This window comes from Dreissena polymorpha, chromosome 1 (genome assembly GCF_020536995.1).
Source record: "Dreissena polymorpha isolate Duluth1 chromosome 1, UMN_Dpol_1.0, whole genome shotgun sequence".
Classification (NCBI taxonomy): Eukaryota; Metazoa; Mollusca; class Bivalvia; order Myida; family Dreissenidae; genus Dreissena; species Dreissena polymorpha.
In genome coordinates, this window is record NC_068355.1 from 124,637,638 (window position 1) to 124,657,768 (window position 20,131).

At 34.3% G+C, this 20,131-nt stretch overlaps 1 protein-coding gene across 11 annotated transcripts in view; it reads right to left on the reverse strand.

The window, feature by feature from the left end:
• The window catches only part of LOC127848680 (uncharacterized), a 70,716-nt gene that overhangs the window by 47,598 nt on the left and 2,987 nt on the right, over window positions 1–20,131 (reverse strand). For 9 of the 11 annotated variants that reach the window (XM_052381344.1, XM_052381331.1, XM_052381322.1 and 6 more), the window contains exon 2: window positions 4,319–4,416. In XM_052381344.1, the coding sequence (XP_052237304.1) occupies window positions 4,319–4,416 (98 nt within the window). Of the gene's footprint in view, window positions 1–4,318; window positions 4,417–6,392; window positions 7,163–10,696; window positions 10,830–20,131 lie in introns of those variants that run through there. The other 2 variants (XM_052381337.1, XM_052381336.1) reach the window with 2 other exon arrangements.

Genomic DNA, 20,131 nt, shown 5'->3' on the forward strand with positions numbered 1-20,131 from the left:
ATGAACAATTTTTAGTGTGTATAATAAAAATTTACTTATTCCAACTGTGCATTAGCAAACCTTAGTTTGTCTATCAGTGTATAAGCAAACCTTAGTTTGAACATGTATGTATAAGCAAACCTTAGTTGTCTACATGTATATGTGTAAAAGTAAACATAAGTTTGTCCAGGTACGTGTGGGAAAACCTAATAGTTTGGCAATGTGTCTGTAAGAAAACTTTAGGTTATCCATGTGTGTGTAAGGAACCCATATATAATCAATGTGTGTGTAAGCAAGCCTTAGTTTGTCCATGTGAGTGTAAGCAAACCTTAGTTTGTCCATATGTGTGTAAGGAAACCTAAGTTTATCCATGTGTGCGTAAGGAACCCTAAGATCGTCTATGTGTTTTTAAGCAACCCTTAGTTTGTCCATGTGTGTGTAAACAAACCTTAGTTTGTCCATATGTGTGTAAGGAAACTTTAGTTTATTCATGTGTGTGTAAGGAACCCTTAGATAGCCCATGTGTTTTTAAGCAACCCTTAGTTTGGCCATGTGTGTGTGTGTGTAAGCAAACCTTAGTTTGTCCATGAGTGTGTAAGCAAACTTTAGTTTGTCCATGAGTGTAAGGAAACCTTAGTTTGTCCATGTGTGTGTAAGGAACCCTTAGATAGTCCATGTGTTTTTAAGCAACCATAAGTTTGTCCATGTGTGTGTAAGCAAACCTTAGTTAGTCCATGTGTGTGTAAGGAAACCTTAGTTTATTCATGTGTGTGTAAGGGACCCTTAAATAGTCCATGTGTGTGTGTAAGGAACCCTTAGATAATTCATGTGTTTTTAAGCAACCCTTAGTTTGTCCGTGTTCGTTCAAGCAAACCTTAGATAGTCCATGTGTGTAAGCAAACCTTAGTTTGTCCATGTGTGTAAGGAAACCTAATAGTGTGTCCATGTGTGTGTAAGCAAACCTTAGTTAGTCCATGTGTGTGTACGCAAACCTTATATAGTCAATGGGTGTGTAAGCAAACTTTAGTTAGTTAATTTGTGTGTGAGCAAACCTTAGTTAGTCCATGTGTGTGTAAGCAAACCTTAGTTAGTCCATGTGTGTGTAAGCAAACCTTATTGCGTCCATGTATGTATGATGAAAGCTTTAAGTTATGGCTTTATTCAAACCATCATCAATGTATTATGTTTGTTGACAGTCATTTTGATTTTATTCATGGCTTTAAGGCCAGCTGAGTTGGTGTCAATATATTCAATATGCCAAAACAGTGAGAAAAGTATATTTCTAATTAGGAAAAATATTTATTTTACTTAAGTATTTCATGAGTATATGATAGAACTTTAAGGCTTGGATTCCTGTGAAAAAACTTGAAATAAAACAAAAAAAATCATTCCATATCACAAGCTCTGCTCTACAACAGACAACAGGCTATGCAACCCATATATGACAGGCTACTGTGCAGCAACACGCATTTACAACCCCAAACAACAGACTATGAATGGTTCCCCTTGCCAGGCAACTATGTTTTATCTGATAATTCACTGATTAAAACTCATTTAATTAAACAAACTTAAATAGTGGCATAGGCAGTTATCAAGGATGTACCATGTACTATTGAATTAAACTTATTTACTTGCTTTTTTATATTAAATCATAATATTTGTGGGACTTGATAATCTTAATATTTGAAAAATCATACTAGCAAACAATAGTAAAATGATAACAGCACAGTGTTTATACTTACGAAAATACTAAATCGGATATCATAATGATGACTTTAGAAGATTATACTTTGCAACCATTTACCACTGAAATATTTAATAAGATATCAAATTTGTTAGATAAGATCAATGTTGAGAAAAGATGCAAATTTGATATAAAATTCATTTTTTAGATGAGTAAAGATTTTAAGATGGTTTGCACTTGCAGCCTGGCAGAAGGACTCCTCCATGACACCCAAATATGCCACAACATACTTACGAGCCCTGAATACCCCAGACATGCCACAACAGTCAGCATACTTATGAGCCCTGAATACCCCAAACATGCCACAACAGCCAGCATACTTACGAGCCCTGAATACCGGTCTCCAGGCTATCCAGACGACTAAATCTTTCTGCCCTAATAACATTTAACATTTTTGACATTATTGGGATAGTTTGTCAAACTATAGTGCGTGACATGCAAATTCTTTGAATTGATATCCTCTGCCAAAAAAAATATCTGAGATATAGGCCTGAAAAGTTACATCATACAAAAACAATAAAGGGCAATCACTCTGATTTAAGAAAATGTAGGTATATTGTTCTTGTGCATGGCTCTTCTCATTTATAGATATACACCCATGAAATTTCATGTTGAAATCTTTAATAGTAGCTGTCAAAAGGCCTTGAAAAGTTACATCATATAAAAACCACAATAGCTTATATAGAGAAACTATGTTAGTGTAATTGTGTACTTAAATTTATCCACGAGTGAAGAAAGGTTTAAATGGCGAGGCTATTTATCCTACACAATAATTAAAAACTAGAGCTTTGTCACAGACGTGATGAATACCCCCACATGCCGAATTGACACAGAATATTTTGCATGTTGTCTTCACAAAAAACACCAGACACCATGCTCAATGTTTAAAACGCACTAAGTGACCCCGTGACCTAGTTTTTGAGCCGGCATGGCCCATGTTCGAACTTGACCTACACATCATCTAGTTACAACTTCTGACCAAGTGTGGTGAAGATCGGATTTAAACTACTTGAAATAGAGAGCGGACACCATGCTCAATGTGTAAAACGTACTAAGTGACCCTGTGACCTAGGTTTTGATCTGGCATGACACATGTCCAAACTTGGCCTTCAGATCATCTAGATAAAACTTCTGACCAAGTTTGGTGAAGAGCGGATGAAAACTACTTAAATAAGAGACAGGACACCATGCTGAATGTTAAAAAACGCACTAAGTGACCCCGTGACCTAGTTTTTGACCCGGCAAGGCCCATGTTCGAACTTGGCCATAAGATCATCTAGTTACAACTTCTGACCAAGTTTGGTGAAGATCAGATGAAAACTACTTGAATTAGAGAGCGGACAACATGCTGAATGTTTAAAACGCACAAGGTGACCCCGTGACCTAGTTTTTGACCCCGCAAGGCCCATGTTCGAACGTGGCCTAGACATAATGTAGAAACAACTTCTGACCAAGTTTGGTGAAGATTGGATAAAAACTACTTGAATTAGAGAGAGGACACTTTATAATTAAATACTGACCGACAGACAGACCAACAGGCCGACAGACAGACAAGTTCACTCCTATATACCCCCCTAAACTTCGCTTGTGGGGGTATAAAAAAAAGTAACCTGTTTTTTCTGTTCATCATGATACCTGTATGTCCCCGATTTTAAAGAAATAATGAAAAAATCCCTAAAAATCTGCAGTTTTACCAGGAAAGAATACGACTTTTGTCGTTTGACGTATTAATAATAACATCATGAGTATGCGCGCCTAATATTTGTAAAAAATGTCTTTTGCTGTTTGTGTTGCATTTTGTGTTTAAAATATATTACATCTTCGTATCAAATTGTTTATTTTGTTGAATCTGATATGATTTTACTAAAAATGAATACTTTATAGTTGATTCCGAGTAATATAAACAGAGGTGTGGGATAAACCTTATCTTTTCTGTATGGGTCCTATTATGTTCTATAAAATCATTTAGCTGTAGGATAAAACTCTTGTTTAAGCAAGTGTAGGGTTATGGTTCTTGGGCTTGGCACTTCTTCTCATTAATATCTATACATCCATTTAGTTTTATATAGAAATCTTATAAAGTATAGATTAAGCACTTAAATGTTTTTTAAAGGGTACACAGCGCTAAAACTATATCCCTCTGCCTTTGGCGGAGATAATAAGGAAAAGCTAAGCAGGTGCAACAGTTTTACATTTCGGATTTAGTCAAGAAATATGACACACTTTACCACCAGTAGCATGTAAATGGCTTACAAGTTGTAATGAATATTTTTGCAAAATGTTACATTTTCCTAAAATTGAAGGGGTACCAGAAAATTTACAATACTACAGTAAAACTTCTTTAACTCATTTAGTAAGATGGACTGGCAAAAATGTTTAAAACTTGATTAGGGTTTTCAAGATTCAGAAGTTTAAAAAGTATAATCCATAATCAAATCCATAGACTATTCTGTATGGTAGTTATGAACTACCTCGAGTTATTGAGGATTAATATACTATCCTGTAAAAAGCTATTACAGTAGTAGAAGTTCTTTATGATTGAGTATGTAAAGTTTTACTGTAGTTAGTCAAACTTTCATTAGAGCAGGCACTCACATGAAGTTGGAGGGCTGGTAGGGTACTGGGTCAGGGTTGATGCTGAACTCTGTGGTCTCATCAGCCTCCCGTCGACTGTTGTTGTACATGGTACGAATCTGCAGGAAGACAGGCAAACATGAAAGATGTACTGAGTAAGACAAATATATGCACTGAACATAGCTACCACTAAATGTATCCAGAACCATGTGGAGGCAATAAGGTCATGTCACAATCAAATATCACTAAAATATGTCAATATCAACTTAAGTTAAAGATATCACTCCTATCAGTAAAACACACAAGTTCATTAGTCAGTGAGGTCTCCAACAACACTTAAATGTACAAAGTCAATTTGATTTAAAAAAAAAAAAAAGATTAGTGCAATGAGCCCCACAAATAAGGTCACAAATTTCATCACGAGCATAAAATGACTAAAAGTCAGTGGTGTCAGAACATCACTTCAATTAAGTGCAATGTGTAGAGTAAATGACGTCATATACTCATCAAAAACACAAAAATATATTATCGATTGAGGGAAATAAAGCACTTCAATGAAGCTGGTTTAATGAATAAGACATGTGTCGTCAAGTCACAAATGTGTCAACATTCACTTTTGTCTTAAAATTTGTGTCACAAACAACCTTGACTTTTAGACCTCTAAGTGTAACTTTCACCTTTGAATAAATGAGACTGGTGATTTGCGGGACATTCAGTCACCTTATGGTAGTAATTTGTGGTACGATATTGCATGAAGAATGACAAAGTTACAGTCCAGACAAGGTGATTTAGGGCCATATTTTACCTTTGATTCCTAAGTGTGACCTTGACCTTTGAGGCAAGGAGAAAAGTGTTACATGTGTCATATTATAATCAACTGCATTTATGACAAGTTATTTTAAAATCCACAAATATATTGAAAAGCTATGGCCAAGACAGGAATTTTGAATTTTATGGAAAAGTTGACCTTTGAGATAGTGAGACGAATATTACAAAAGACACGTTGTCTAATAACGTTGGGCATTCATTGCAAGTGATATCAAAGTCCATCAATTGTATGTCCGAGACAGGAACCTTCACACCGATGGACAGACTGACAGACAGACATACAGACGGACAAACCAACTGACAGACAGTGATTGAGACTGCTATGCCGTCTTCTTTGAAGGGTGGGCATAAAATAAAAACATGCTTTAATTCTTTAATAATTAATAAAGGCACACACATGACTGTGATATACTCACAGGTTGTGTTTGTCTACCACTTAATTTATAACAATTTATAATAAACCAAAGTATTAAATGAGCCAGCCTGCAACATTAAGTTTGCAAACATATATAAATTACTTCGCTGAGACCAAATGAGCATGAACAGTGACCAACACCATTGTCATGATGTTCTTGACCGCTTCCAATTACAGCCTGCTGGATTCCACTAAGAGTAAAATAAGATGCCATTTACTGGAAGAAAATCACACAAAAAAGCAGGCACAATAATAACACAGTACCCTTCTGTCAATTATGTTTAAATTAACGTGAAATGTTAGCCAATCATTGCTTGTGGACATAATTATATTTACTGAAATATTTTTTACCAAGCGCACATGAGTTCTGTATGTGATTTTGAAACTAGGACATGGTGATTTTGTGACTTTGGATTTAACTTAACTTAATCCTTAAATAATAGAAGAGCAGGAGTAAATTTTTAATTGCAAATCCCAAATCCATCAACACGGTGCCTATACCACGTGACTTTTTAAGATCTGTCTTGGGAGAATAAAGCGCAGCCCAGTTAACATTTTTAATGATGTCTTTTTAAATATTTCACCATTTTTTATGGGATAAAGGTTGCACTTTACTGAAAAAATACTTATTTGTTTAAAAAGATCGTGATACTTATAGAAAACTCTTACGAATGAGCGGTCTCTCCACTTTATCACATTAAAAATGGTGAAATATTTAAAAAGAGTTCCTTAAAAATGTTAACTGGGTCGCGCTTTATTCTCCCAACACAGATCCGAAAAAGTCACGTGGTATAGGCACCGTGAAGAAAGAAAGAAATTAAGAGAGAAAGAAAGAGTCTGGGGGACACTCACAGGGTCCATCAAATCAGGGGGCACCTCGGGAGACTTTGGCAGCTGTTTCCCCTCCAACACAAACTGGGTGATGGGCCCCTTCGTGTGCGGGGAGAACACCCGCGGATACTGGCTGTCATCTACGGTAGCCATGGTTACCATGGGCCCTCACTATGACCTTTCACTCACGGACTGACACCCACAGGTTACAATCCACTATTCCATTGTCACTTTGTGTCAAACTTGTGTGACTTTGTTGAACATTCTACTGGTTCAACAAACAGCTTTTTTTTGTTCTTCTTGAAAAACAGGGTATTCTTTATATTTTTTAATGTAAGTTGTAGGTAAAATAAGAACTTTTCCTCTGTTTTATAGCTTTAGGTGACCCTTGACGTAGATAAATTGTGTTAATTTGTTTATACTGTCCTATTTATAGTTTATGAAAATGCCACAAATTAAAAATCCTTCACACATGGTATGTACAATTTAAATGAAAGAAATAGTGTAGAATTGGAACACTTTGAGAGTGATAAAACTATTTTATAAATGTTAATAATTTAGTATTCAAAGACGAATTGATTTTCTATTCCATGTTTTGTATTTAATTAAATCACAAGAATTTCATTGACATGTTCACACATTCAGATAAACTGATTAGCTTCTCTTAACAGACAATAGCTAAAAACTCCAACATTTTATATTCAAATGAAATATGCTAACTTATGGTCTGCTTAACTGGCTTGAAGAAGACTTTAAGATACAATGCCAGATAAACAAGATATAAGCCATCACTGAATCCAATCATAACCCTGCCAGCTGTATAAGTTTATTCAGGTTTATCATGAATGATAATTTCAATCTGAACAATTTTCAATTTTCATATTTCCACTCTATGATAAATATTTGAAGCTCCACTTAACAAAGCAATAAAACTTTTAAATGCCGAATGTCGCATGACTGGGTGTAGCAAATGTGTGATTTCAATTTAAGTATGACAGCGATTATTTTAAATAGGCCTTTTAATGAACGTTTAGAATCCGGCGAATAATGCCTATTAAGTAACCATGAGTCCATATCAACTGTTATATTATATAAACTTATCTGTAGTCAGACTAGGTACAATGCCCACTTTGATAGGATTTTAATTGTCCATGTATCATGTTTCAAAAGTTCTGCAGACTCAGGCTGAGCAATTCAAACGCTGAATAACACAACTAACTGCGATAATACAAGGTGTTTAAAATGAATAAATGCTCCATTCAAATTATCAACATTTGGTTTGCCAATAAACACTTGTTCAGAGCCTTAAAATTCAATAAACAAGGCTCAGACGTATATTGTATATCAATATTTTTATGCCAAATACCTGTCTTTCATAAACAATTTATTTAAAACAATTGTGGTACATAACATTTAAATTGATTTGGTTAAGTAATAAAATCGGAAATAAATCATACTGGTGCAACAAAATCACAAAATGAATTATGCATGTTGACAATATATTACTAGGGAGATGAAAGCATTGTGAGGCATTTCTTTTATCTGCCTCATGCAATGTGTGTAATCTATTATAATAAATTAGTTTTTATTGACTGATATTTAAAACTATTACAAATTACTTGATAGAAAATCATTCAGTACAAGATATGAGGGCTTAATAGCTAATACACTGCTAACATTCAAAATAACTTAAATCCTAAAGTGTATACATTATCTACCTTAGGCAGATTTATTTAACTCAGAAAAAAAGAATGTTACACTGATTACCTTCTAGCTCAGTCCTTTTCTTGGCCCTTTCAGAAAAAAATGCTATTTCAATATTGGCAATTTTCCATATGAAAAGTCACTGATTTGGGAAGAATTAATTTAATAAAAATCTGTATAATAATTCAAATAAGAACAACAACAAAATTCATATAAATTATAGTTATGTACTTTTTTTTATAGATATTATTGAAATATTATTACACATAATAATCATTAGACAACTCTTTGTGAATGGGTCAATTTAACGGACCTGTACATAGCCAGGTAAAGGTCTGTAGCTTATTATGAATTTAATTATTACAAAAACACAATCTGAATGGAACCTTTCACTTTTCTATTGCTTATTTACCACAGGATCACTGTGTCGAACTCACAGGAGAACAGAAACAACTTTGCTATGATAAAATTTAAGTGTTAACCCTCTGCATTTGATTGGGAATAGAGAGGGAGAGAGTAATAAGTGTTAATAAAACCATTTAAAAGACCATATATTACAAGCAATGGAGTAAAAACAAGTCCAATCCTTTTCAGTGAAATAGATAACAAGCCATTATAACTATGAGAATTGTAAAATGTTCTAAAGCCCATCTCAACACTGGAACCGATAACAGCATATTCAGACAAATGTGAGGTCTTGTGAAGGCCCATCTCAGAAGTGGAAAAGATAACAAAACACTTCCTCTTAGAGGCCCACTTCAGCAGTGGAAAAGATAACACAACACTTACTCTTAGAGGCCCATCTCAGCAGTGGAATAGATAACAAGACACTTAACAGTGTGAGGTGTTTTAATGCCCATCTCAGTAGTAGAATAGATAAGAATACACTTACTCTTAGCAGTGTCAGATGTTGATATGCCCATTTCAGCGTGGAATAGATAACAAGACACTTACTCATGAAGGGCCCATCTCAGCAGTTGAATATATAAGAGGACACTTACTCTTAACAGTTTAAGGTTCCCATTTATTCCCATTTCAGAAGTGGAATAGATAACAATACACTTACTCTAAGAGGCCCATCTAAGCAGTGGAATAGATTACAAGACACTTACTCTTAGAGGCCAATTTCAGCAGTGGAATAGATAAGAATACACTTACTCTTAGAGGCCCATCTCAGCAGTTGAAAAGATAAGAAGACACATACTCTTAACAGTGTAAGGTGTTTATATGCCCATTTTAGCAGTGGAATAGATAACAAAACACTTACTCTAAGAGGCCCACCTCAGCAGTGGAAAAGATTACAAGACACTGACACTTAGAGGCCCATTTACGCAGTGGGATAGATAACAAGACACTTACTCTTAGAGGCCCATTTCAGCAGTGGAATAGATTACAAGACACTTACTCTTAGAGGCCCATTTCAGCAGTGGAATAGATTACAAGACACTTACTCTTAGAGGCCCATCTCAGCAGTGGAATAGATAACAAGACACTTACTCTTAGAGGCCCATCTCAGCAGTGGAATGGATTACAAGACACTCACTCTTAAAGGCCCATTTCAGCATTGGAATAAAATAAAAAGACACTTACTCTTAGAGGCCCATCTCAGCAGTGGAATAGATTACAAGACACTTACTCTTAGAGCCTATCTCAGCAGTGGAATAGATTACAAGACACTTCCTCTTAGAGGACCATTTCAGCAGTGGAATAGATAACAAGACACTTACTCTTAGGGGCCCATCTCAGCAGTGGAATAGATAAGATAACACTAACTCTTAACAGTGTAAGGTGTTTATATGCCCATTTCAGCAGTGGAATAGATAACAAGAAACTTCCTCTTATAGGCCCATCTCAGCAGTGGAATAGATAAGAAGACACTTACTCTTAGAGGCCCAACTCAGCAGTGGAATAGATAAGAAGACACTCTTATAGGCCCATCTCAGCAGTGGAATAGATAGGAAGACACTTACTCTTAGAGGCCCAACTCAGCAGTGGAATAGATAAGAAGACACTTACTCGTAGAGGCCCAACTCAGCAGTAGAATAGATAAGAAGACACTTACTCTTATAGGCCCATCTCAGCAGTGGAATAGATAAGAAGACACTTACTCTTATAGGCCAATCTCAGCAGTGGAATAGATAAGAAGACACTTACTCTTATAGGCCAATCTCAGCAGTGGAATAGATAAGAAGACACTTACTCTTATAGGCCCATCTCAGCAGTGGAATAGATAAGAAGACACTTACTCTTATAGGCCCAACTCAGCAGTGGAATAGATAAGAAGACACTTACTCTTATAGGCCAATCTCAGCAGTGGAATAGATAAGAAGACACTTACTCTTATAGGCCAATCTCAGCAGTGGAATAGATAAGAAGACACTTACTCTTATAGGCCAATCTCAGCAGTGGAATAGATAAGAAGACTCCTACTCTTAGCAGTGTAAGGTTTATAAGGGCCTACCCCAATAGTGGAATACACTTATAGTACAAAATACTTATTATCATAAGCGTTCATAGGCCCAATCCAGAAGTGTTAAAGATAGCAAGACTCACATTTACTCAGAAGAAACTTAGGTAATTATAGGCTCGCACCAGCAAAAGAATTGAAACGCAACACTTACTCTGCTAAATGTGAGATGTTTATAGGCTCTGTCCTCTCTTTCTCTTTCATTAATATCCATGTCTGGTAGCATGTCTGGTAGCTTTTCAACATAGCAGTGATTTTAACTGCCAAGATTATAAGAGTAGAACATTTATCCAGTTCTCATTTTGTTTTTAAACAAATATCCATGCTAATTAAGTTAAACCTAGTAAACTGGAAAAACAATTGGCTTCAATTTTTTAAGTCAAGTTATTCAAACATAGTTTAGAAAATTAATGATCTGGCAATGTTCACACTACATTCTTTTTACATCATTTACTCACATTCCAAAACATCCATTTTGTTCCATGTATTAAGGTTTCACTGAATGATTCCAAACTGTTGAAAACAGATTTATACTCATAATTGCATTTCATTCAAACTGTATGCTGTGGATTCAATAATCAATTGAATGCATACACTTTTCCATTATTGGGTATAAATTTTGTTCACTGAAAGATTCCTTACACCATAAAATTACAGGTCAACATAAACATTTGTATAAATTACAGTAAGACATGGCAATAAATTTAATAACCAAAGCTTTCCACACACCAAACAATTTAAAGTGCTGATAGATTAGTCTAGTGCCATGATTTTGCCTAGCATTAAAAGTGTGAAAAGTGATTTTAAAACATGATCTAACATTAGCTAAAAAGGACACATATTGGCGAAAAGTTAAATCCAATAAAGTAATAACAACAATATACTTGAATTAGTAATGTTAATCTCTTCATAATGTCTACAATGGCCATGTCTTCAATTGTGGAAGTATTTGGAAAGCCTATAAAATCACTCATCTGTCACACTTTAGTAGACTCTTTAGGCGACAATTTGCATAACAGAATTGATACAAAAGAAGTCTTTGCACAAAGGCATACATGATGTTGATGTTGATTTTTATGAGTATAAACATGTTTAATATTAAAAGTGCTATTCATCAAAATATTAATTAAAACACGTAATAATAGTAAACCAGAAATTTGCACACAAAGAAATAATCAGAATACCCACTTTCTGGGGAAGGCAGAGGATGGGACTTCTTAAGTTAATGGAATTTCAATTGTATATTGCATTCTACACAAAATCATGAGAATATACAAGGCAATCAGAATGCAGAAGTCATGGGAGGGTACACAATCATGAAATTCACAAGTTCATGTGCTTGCACAAGTCATGGGAATACAGGATTGATCTGAATGTAGAAGTTCATGGGAGTGCAAAAGTTCATTTACAAGCACTGGTTCATGGAATGCAGAACTTCATGAGTTCATGTGAATGTAGCCATTCAGGAAATGCACATGTTTATGTGTTTGCACAAGTTCACGGGCATTGATGTGAATGTAGAAGTTCATGGGAATGCATAAGTTTATGGAATGCATAAGTTCATGAGTTCATGTGAATGCAGTCATTTAGGAAATGCACAAGTTCATGTGTTTACACAAGTTAATGGGAAGTGCATATTAATGTGAATGTAGTAGTTCTTGGCGCTGTACAAGTTCATTTAAGAGCACTAAGGTTCATTTAATGCTTCCTTAGTTCACCTGAATGCATACGTTCATGCCAATAGACGGGTTAATGGAAATGTCAAATCATGCAAATAATGATGTTTATTTGTGTATGAAAGATGTTAATTAGTATGTAGTTGTTCATGGGAACATAAATGTTCATAGACATATAGATGTTAATAAGTATGTAGATGTTCATGGAAATGTAAATGTTCATAGACATCAACATGGTAATTAGTATGTAGTTGTTCATGGAAATGTAAATGTTCATAGACATCAACATGTTAATTAGTATGTAGTTGTTCATAAAAATCAAGATGTTCAGGGAAATGAACAAAGCCTTAATTATATTTTTTTTAAATGAACAAGAGATGTGTTTGTCAGAAACACTATGCCCCCTACTATGCCCCCTACTGCGCCACTTTGATTTATTTATTTTTTATCATTTGGTAGATTCAGATTTTTTTTAAAGGGATATAATAAAAATAGTACTTCCCTTGTAAAAATGATCAGTACCTGCCAAATGATAAATAGAAATTATCTCCCTTTAAAGCTTATCACTTCCCTTGGATTTGTTTTTTAACCTTTGACCTTGAAGGATGACCTTGACCTTTCACCTCGCAAAATGTGCAGCTTCATGAGATACACATGCATGCCAAATATCAAGTTGCTATCTTCAATATTGCAAAAGTTATGGCCAATATTAAAGTTTACAGACAGATTGACAGACGGACAGTTTAACTGCTATACGCCACCCGGCCGGGGGCATAAAAATAAGTGTTCATATGAAGACAGACTGATATTTAATGGAAAAGGGAGATCATTTGGGATTGTAATGAGAAGGGACAGAATCTCAAGAGTACACATGTTATTTGATATGGACATGTTCATGTGTATTCACAAATTCATGGGAATACAATATATTCATATTACATGTTCATAGGTCATCCCAAGTTTATTAGAACGATAAATTTCAGGAAATTTGGAAATACTATGAAATGCACGTACATACATGAGATTGTATGAGGACACATGAATGATCTATTTCATGTGAAGGAAAATGTTCATGGCAAGGCACACATTTAAAGTTAAGCACATGTTCACAAAAATGCAACAGATCCTGCAGTTATTACGATAAGTAGACAAAAAACTTGTTACATAAAGATATTTCAACAAAACAATTGAAAAAAATAAAGGGAAATGTGACAGAAATTATGCTCACGATTTTTAACTGACAATAATGTACCATACTTGTTTCTTCCATGACTGACCTTACATACAGTACAGAGTCTTAAAAGCTATGAAAGGTTCACTGTAAAAAAATGTAAGCATTGAAGTTAATGAAATTTATCCCCAGCTGAGATAACCTTTAAAGATTAATACATAAACCACTTTAAGGACAGGTTGATAAACATTCTCTTTATAGATGTTGTCAGATAATCCAGAAGTATAGATTCCCTTCTGGGGACTTGTATAGGCATTTTAAAAGCAGTCCTGGATTACGTTAATATTAGTTGATGTAAGGATGATCTACCGTGGCTGATAATGGCTGATAATCGATCAAAGCTCAATAGGCCAGTGTTTCCTGATCACCAAGATTGGAATATTGAAATCAATACACTTCTTAATATGATAAGGTGTTTACAATTTTTAAGGTAAACATATCCCTGTTTCAGGTTTAACAACCTACCCTAAAAAATATTTCTATTTACGGAATACTTTTTTTCCAATAAGTAAATAATGTTGGCTATATAAGTGCGTGTGTGTTTGGTATATCATCCGCTTTAAGCCAATACTTAAATAAGGTCAATATCTTTAAAATGAGTGCTTTTCAAGCTAAGGGGACTGTTTGTAAACAAAAATGAAAATCATGATGCAATTTTTGAATACTGGTACAAAAGCATAATACAGCTTAGCAGTTGGCACGAAAAGCTATGATTAGTTAAGTTCAGAATTTTTTTCATTTCCATGGTAACTTTGACATGTTGTTAGTTTTAGGAACATATTGATCACACAAATCTATTTGTTTTAAATAATATATTAAGAAGTATAATGGTAAAAAAACTGGAATTTAATAATAATTTTAACTTACATGACAAATTGATCATATTATGTTATTATTTAAAATAAACATCTTTAAACATTAAAAAAAATATCAGGAAGCATGAAAATTTTGTCATTATCATGTGTGTTGTAGTGGATTTTTTTAAGAAGTCTAGTTAAGCGTACATTGTGTATATACTCTCTTTAAATGCCATATTAAATTAAGCATTAATTGGTCATGAATTTTAAATTTTTGAAATTGAGAAATGATAAAATCTGACAAAGGTCAAAAGATATATTCATATTGTAATTGCCAATTTTTATGTAATTCCACTGTAAAATATTAAGATAACTTGTTCAGAAAAAAGATAGTGAAAACAAAAATTGTCTGAAAATGCTGATGCCAGATTTTAGAAAACATATGACAGTCATTAAGTTATGTCAAGAACTCTTGAAAAATCAACGGAAGCATTTTGTATGGTGCAAACACGACATAAAATGATATGTGTTAGCAGACTAACACTTGTTTTGAATTGCTCAATCATTTTCATAAAAAATTTAACAATACAGAAGGCCCAATTATCTTGCAGCAAAACATTTGCTCTGTTACCTCACCAACAAGCATTTTGAAAGCAGCCACTTTTCAATGTCAAATTACCTCTTTATCTACTCTTATACTATAATTTGTTCCGCTCAGTAATTGAGAAGTGGATACACCCATACCATAACATAATTTTACATGGTTAGATGAGCTTTGAGAAATAATTGAAAAGCATTTAATTAACCCATTTATGCCTATAGTGGACTCTCACATCTTTCTAAATTGGATCAATTTATTTTCAAAATTAGGGATGTCTAGTATATTTATTTCTATATTTAGAATATTTCTTACAGAAATTCCTTAAAGCAAACAGCGCAGACCCTGATGAGACGCCACATCATGCAGCGTCTCATCTGGGTCTACGCTGTTTGCCAAGACCTTTTTTCTAGACGCTAGGCATAAATGGATTAAATCCAATTGGCTGTTTGAATCATTTGACCATAATGATGATATTTATCATGCTCCATGTGGCCACACATTACCTTTTAAACCTCTGCTTTTTGTCAGCCTTTTCATAGTTTTTATTGATATTTAACTGTTAGTAGTAGAAAGATATCTCCTTTTTTGATACTTCTTTCTTTTTATAGCTATCATGGCCAGGTGGTAACTTTAATTTGTCGTAAGAACTTAGATAAGTAAGGGCCATGAATATTTCATTCGACCATTTACTTTGTAACCAAAAAATAAATAAATAAAAATCTCTATTGACCAATCAATTCTTTTTATCATACATCCCAGAAACAAACATTTTTTGGCCAAGCCTATGTGCTACGAGGAAAGCCATATTGAGCCACCCTGTAGTTAGAGTGTGCAATGTTTTCTGTAGGGTAAATCCAATGATATGATTGTTTGTGGTAAAGAAGAATCAAAGCGCTGAAGGCACTGAAGTTGTTCGCTATTGCATAATTTAAGACACATTTCATTTTTCAAAATTAATCGCAAGTTTGAAATGAACACACGCCATTCAAATTTATAAAGAGTGTGTCATAACGCACGGGTCGAGCTTTGTGTGCACTTTTTGTCATCCTATTTATTTCATAGAGATAACTTAGACAAAATAACAACAACATGGCTCTTTGTGGACCTTCTGAAAGCATAGAAAGTATGATGAAAATGGTAATGAGAACTGAATATAAAGACAATTCGCAATCACCATCATATTTAATGAATATTGTTGGAATATCGCATACCTATCTCACTAATAATATAATTTCATGATGAAAATTCCCTGTACAAAACTTTTGATTTTTGACACCATATTCACATTCAAAATAAACAATAAGATAATTGATGAAAATAAATAATAAATAAATCTGCAAGCAATACTTTTTACTCACGAATTAGGTAGTCATAAAGACAGCCCTCATGTTGACCCGTACATTGTTGTTTATGCATTACTTGTTACCCGAGCAGTTCACACGGTGTCAACAACTCTGACCTAAACATAGGTATAGAGCACTAATGCGCTTTTTCTGCGTAGCTGTTTTACTCAGCTTTTCATCTTAATGACTTTTACATAACGCCAACAGACACGCATGAATATTTTCGAATATTTCATAGGCTGATTCGAGATACAACCTCTGAACTTGGGCTACATCACTGTGTCTGTGCTCAGTGCAAAGGATGTAGAACTGTTCAGTGTAAGGAATTCCGTACTACCGGTACTCTCTGTATGTTCAAACGACACAAATTGTGGCCCAGTTACAATTACGTGTTAAAATCCATCTTGCAGAATTTCAGTTTTGCTTTCAAGAAGAGAAAACAATCATTACCGAAATAGTATAGTGTCACGATAAGAGGAAATCGTTTAATTATCCAACCACAATGTTTGCGGTATTTGGTCAGCACGTCTGGAAATCGTTCCTGAACGTCTGGATAGGCTGTTTGCCATTTTTAATTCCATTTTGTATCAAAAAGCAATGTGCTAAAATGTGCCATTTACAATTCACAATGAGATTTTTAATGACCCTCGTCATGCGAAAATGGGTCTTATTCCATATGCGCCCATCATATATATAGCCCACTCAGCCTGCGCATCTCTCAGTCTGTCAGGAGATACATAATGAGACCATAACATATTGAGTGATTTTATAGCAAACAGCATGGCCTCTGACCTGACTGCGCAGATGCACATGTTGGGTTTAACAAACCCTGACCGAAACGCATAAGACCCATTTTCGCATGACGCGGCTATGAACTTGTGATTTAAATGTGTTGAAAGAAAACTGCGTTTTAATCAAATATTAACAAACAATATATTTCTATAGTGAAGACATATACTCATAATAAGGCACGTGAGGACACATATGATGTCCACTCCCGTAGTATATTTTTTATCTACTTACGCTAATGTGTGGTTTGACAATGCTAACACACATTTCATGCGTTGAATATGCAACTTATAAGTGAAAAAAAACAACACACAATAGTTAAACTTTTGTTTTCATGTTATTTATTTATTTAGAAATGTAAATTGCAAACTTTATTTGAAAGTCAGCGTATACGCCGACTACATTTTTAAAAGATATTTCTTCTTATATTAAGTTGCTTTCGGTTTTAGCGATGATAAAGCATTTTTGAGGTTGTCTAAAGTATGCCTGTAGTAATTGGTGAACTCATGTCCAAAGTTTTATAAATTGAGAACTGTGAATATAAACAAGCTTAACCTTCTACTGACCTTCTACTAATGCATTGCTAGCACCCGTAAATACAAAAGATCACCGCTATCTGTTGAGAACAAAAGATCGTTTCCCAGAAATCCCCGCAGTAGAAGCATGAACATGGTTACGAAACAGACCATTCATACTTTTATCATAATTAATTGTTTGTTATATTCGGTTTGAGCGATTATGAAGCATTTTTGTTGTGTCTATCGTATCGCTGAAGTTATTGTTGAACTTATGTTCAACGTTTTATAAATTGAGAATATAAACAAGCGTAACCTTATACCAGAGACGTTATCTACATCTCTGCTTATACTTTTGAGCGTTTTCCTGAATCTATTTATAGCCTCAGATTATGAATGACCTCTACTACGTCATTGAGGTGTGTGTGTGAGAGCAAGGAACGACAACTCTGCATGGAGATTGCCGTGCAATATATTTAATTCGGAACTCGCGCGCTGTGGGTTTTTCCGATTTCTGAGCGCGCGCTGGAGGTACAAACATTGTCATTAATACAGTAATGTCCAGTAACGTCGATATCCGAATTGCTTCCGACTCAGTAGTGGATAATAAGTATTTAAACGACAGTAGTGTTTCTTTTAGGAAATGTCAAAATTCAAGTCTTTTGCTGTTATCACTATTATTATTAATAATTACACATAGCAAATCTAACACTGATATACATGTATGTCAGACGTTTAATACAGGAATAAAGTCTAAATACACCGTTCAGATGTACAGCCGCCTATACGAATGGGTCCAGTAGCTAACATCCTTAAAAGACATGAAAAACAGACTTTGTCAGCTGTATGGTAATGAAGGAACCTATACAAACGGCTTGACATATGCAATATTTCTTCTGAAAAACATTATTCATGTTCTTGTTTTTTCGGCATGCTTTATAGATATAGCAAATAAAAGTAATGTATGGTAAAGCTCCTTAGTAATGTGCTGTCTAATCTTAAGCGAATAATTTTCTTTACTTTTCAGATTAGATTAAAGAAAAGCATCACAATAGAGCTATATAAATAAACATATAAATATCCAACTGATATGGAACGATATATTAGTTCTAGTACTACGAATGGACTGAGGATAGTAAGGTTTTTGTTGTTTGGTACATGTACTTGTCTGTATGATTTTAAATATATTTGAATAGTATAATATATAAACGATGGAGTCAATGTCTTGGTAGTTTCGTTGACAAACTTCCATTAAAACTGCATGCCCAGGCCTACGCACAGTGTATGCAATGACATAGTTACGTGACCGAAGCTGTTTACATGTAAGTGCAGCATTATATCCTGTTACATAGTATTCTTACAAATTAAACACAATCAAGATTAGTTCATCAAAAGAAAACATATTAAATCATGGTATTTTTATCAACTATAAAGAACGTTTGAGCAGAAAAAAATAGTGTTTACTACTCAGCGATAAGATTAATTATTGATTCACTCTCTTTTACAATATGCTAGTCGGCTTTTGTTTGTACCTACAGCACGTGCTCAAATATCGGAAAAACCAAGACTTTAAGAGTTCCGAATAACAACTATTGGACTCTCCCTTGTTTATTGGCAGCCGCATCTATTAATAGCCTCAGATTATGAATGAGCTGAGCAAAAATACTACGTCATAAAGACGCAGCAGAAAGTGGACTATTTTAATCATTCATAAACAATCTCTTCTGCGCCACGTATAATAAAATCATTGTGTATTGATTCTTTTCTATATAAGCTCCGTTCAAAACTATTACATTTAACACGATATTCATATAATGTTTCCATTTGTGAATGAATATAGTTGGAGAACTCAGACCTGTTGCATAAATTATAAAACTCTTTCTTGCGCGGATACGGCGTGTGTGGCAGGTAATAGGCTCTCCGTAGATAAGCCGAACCGACATGAAATTTTTAGTAACAACATTAGCTGGTCGCTACGCGACCAACTAAAAACAGTTTTGAAGGAATTAGCCTTATGATATGTATATGGGATTCTCAAGTTAAAATACTGCACATGAAATCTAATTGTACTAGTCACATCTTAAATGTAAATCTACAGTTTACCGGTAAATAAAGCTATAAGCATGCATGTGCATAATACATAATATTATGTGATTTTACAGATAACTTTCTGCATATTCTGACCATATAATAGACAAAAGTATATTTAATGGCCCAAAGGCTTACACTTGTATAGATTATAACTATAATAGACAAAATCCAGAAATAAATACCAATATTAATTTGGTTTCTGTACAAAGCCCGCAGTACTTTAAAATGTATACTTGACTTAAGATCACTTTGCTAGCAATTATTGCCTAAAGTGAAGTGAACGTTCATTACTATCTGCAAAGATAAAATTGAATGCAGTCACACGTAAACACATTTCTAATTTTCTGCTTTTGAATAATACTCGATGACATTAACAAATCACACCATTGGAACTTCTATGATTACTGCGTATACTTCATTAAAAGGGTGTAAAATGTCTCCTTTTCAAATTATACCACCGTGACGTAATCTAATTGCAAAGTTTGAACTTTTATAATCACAATGTAACAGGATGGTTGTATTTAGTTCCACTATTGTTATAAAAAA